At 49.9% G+C, this 2,651-nt stretch overlaps 2 protein-coding genes across 2 annotated transcripts in view; both read left to right on the top strand.

Moving 5' to 3' along the window:
• The window catches only part of LOC119588735 (RB-associated KRAB zinc finger protein-like), a gene marked incomplete at its 5' end in the record, with an annotated part of 9,606 nt that extends 7,011 nt beyond the window's left edge, over positions 1 to 2,595 (top strand). Inside the window, 1 exon segment of the mRNA XM_037937375.1 lies at positions 230 to 2,595. Coding sequence (XP_037793303.1) covers positions 230 to 1,603 — 1,374 coding nt within the window.
• LOC119588955 (zinc finger protein 728-like) overlaps positions 1,616 to 2,651 on the top strand; it is a 4,170-nt gene continuing 3,134 nt past the window's right edge. Inside the window, exon 1 of the mRNA XM_037937563.1 lies at positions 1,616 to 1,765. Within this exon, the coding sequence (XP_037793491.1) occupies positions 1,616 to 1,765 (150 nt within the window). The remainder of the gene's footprint in view (positions 1,766 to 2,651) is intronic.

The following is a 2,651-nucleotide window of genomic DNA, read 5'->3' as shown; positions in this document are numbered from 1 at the left end:
GTCCCTAAGAACCTAATATCGCTTGTCATGTTATTGTTTAGGACTGAGAATAGTGGCGTATTAATGTACCTCAGTTAGAGTTCGAGATCAATTTTTTTTATCAAAGCAACAAAGATCATCACTAAGACATCATATCCGAAATGCGAACCAGCAACTGCCTGGAACTAAGTTTAAGGATTATGCTGTTGTCATGAGTAAGTGGCGGAGGCTAACCGACGTCGTGTTCCAGGACATCACGACGCACCTGGCCGAGGCGCACCAGGACGAGGTCCACTTCCCGTGCCCCGACTGCGAGCTGGTCTTTAACACGTTCACGGATCTGCGCCACCACTGCTTCGTGGGGCACATGGGCATCGCGCAGGAGGCCCACGCGTGCGCGCTGTGCTCCAAGAACTTCTCCAGCTCCTCGGCGCTCAAGGTGCACGTGGAGACCATCCACGACCGCAAGCACAGCTACAAGTGCGAGGAGTGCGACGAGACCTTCAACAAGAAGACTAACATGCAGAACCACCTGCGCAGGGTGCACCAGGCCGCGGAGTCGAAGCGCCTGCAGTGCGACCTCTGCGACAAGAAGTTCCTGTGTCCAAGTGAACTGCGGAAGCACGTGGAGCGCGTCCACCTGAAGGTGCGCACCAGCGAGGTCCTGTGCCCTATCTGCAGGAAGCCCTTCGGCGACTCCCGCGACATGAAGGTCCACCTGAGCGCTGTGCACAACAAGGACACGCAGTACCCGTGCCCCGCCTGCTCCATGGTGTTCTACCGCCTCAACGACATGGTCAACCACAAGCGGCGTATGCACGGCGGCAAGGAGGTCCGCACGCACGTGTGCCCGACGTGTTCCAAGGGCTTCTGCAGCAATAGCGACCTGAGGACGCATATCAACGTCGTGCACCAGGATGTGCGCAAGCACGTATGCGACATGTGCGACAAGGCCTTCAAGGTGGCGTCGCACCTAACGTACCACAAGCGCAAGCACACGGGCGAGACGCCCTTCCAATGCCCGTACTGCAGCAAGGGCTTCCGCGGGCCCGGCAACATCTCGGAGCACGTCAAGAAGGTGCACAAGGCGGTCTACATCGGCGTGGCGCAGCGGAGGAAGCTTAACCTGCCGGACTCGGCTCCGCTGCCGCCGCCGGGCAGCCGCCCCAGCGAGCCGCTCAAGGCCAAGGGCGCGAAGGGCACCAAGACGCGCGCGAGAGCCGTTAGAAAGGCCGGGGAGCCACGCGGCAAGGACTCCAGCCTTCTGGCCGCTCCGGTGGAAGGCGAGGCGGCCGAGGTGGCGCAGGGGCCGCCCATGGACGCCCTTCAGGACGGCGTATCGGCTGCAGCGCAGAACGCCGTCCATTTCACGGCCTCGGGACAAGCCGTCCACACTATTGCCGCCACCCAAGCCTCCATCCAGGCCCTCGCGCCCGTGAACGCATCCACTTCTGCCGTGTACTCCTTCATACCATACATCGCCTCGACAGGGCACACCGACGTCATTCAGGTGCCCAATACCCAGGTCCTCACACCCACCGAAGGCCCAACCTTCCATGCCACGCCCGCTATCGTCGCCAACCAAGGGTTGATCGACCACGTCAACGCCTACATCAACTTCTGAAGCGTTGAGTCAATGCCCAATGCCCGGGAATCGTCGTCTTGTGCTGTTAATGGCATTGTGATCCATCTGGCGGGCAAATGTCCTCCTTTATTCGACAAAAATGACTTATTTTCCATTACTTTTTCCACTACTAAATTGGCTCAAGCCTTTATTAATGTAAATGTAAATAGTTCCAAGCATTCTTTACAGGTCTTCTTAATCCTGGGCACGTTTACAAAAATCTCCCTCGCCCAATGAAGAAATAAATGCGCCCATGTTAGCATCATCACGCACATCATCTCATAATGCCATCAGTGCTTTCATTCATTACCAGTGTTAATCATCTCTGTAAATGTAATAAATAGTATCATCCACCATCATCATTATTGCCAGAATGTAATCACAGGAAAGGCATATCATAAATTGCCACCGAGTACAAAGTTACCAGTTCCAGTTTTGTTTTTTGTTTGTTTACACTTGATAAACACAACATGTCTTCCGTTTGTATATATTTTTTATGTATCGGGACCACAAAATGTAAAAGTGTTTCCATTTTCATAATGCATATTCTTCTTTGAGACTAAAGAAACACAAATAAAGAATGATTGTAAGACATTCCGAGAGGCACATGTCTGTGTGTACCATAAGTTTATTAAATAATGTATTGTTTATTATATCATGATATGATTCGTAAATTGATAATAAGTATGGGTGCTTATTTCTATTCTATATTGCTTTTATTATATACTGAACATTTATTATTGACGAGCTAAAATATTGGCCTGTAAACTTGTTCTAAAGAATATTTCTGAATGTAAGTAAGCCTGAAGCATATGTCATTTCAAAAGGAACATCAAAAAGCATTTTCTTACTATTTTGTATGTCTGTGGCCTGTCTTTACGGAAGTTCAAGAATGATTATCTATTTTTAGAGCTCACTGGCAGATGTAGACTATGCGAATGTTTAATTAAAAATACATTTTATATTTTTTGTAATAAAACTTATAACAGAAAGATGTGTTTCAATAATGGTAGGATAAGGAAGGGGAATGTCAATTCGCGCTCGCGGG

The sequence above is a fragment of the Penaeus monodon genome, chromosome 24, assembly GCF_015228065.2.
Source record: "Penaeus monodon isolate SGIC_2016 chromosome 24, NSTDA_Pmon_1, whole genome shotgun sequence".
Taxonomy (NCBI): domain Eukaryota; kingdom Metazoa; phylum Arthropoda; class Malacostraca; order Decapoda; family Penaeidae; genus Penaeus; species Penaeus monodon.
This window is presented reverse-complemented; position numbering and strand designations above follow the sequence as displayed.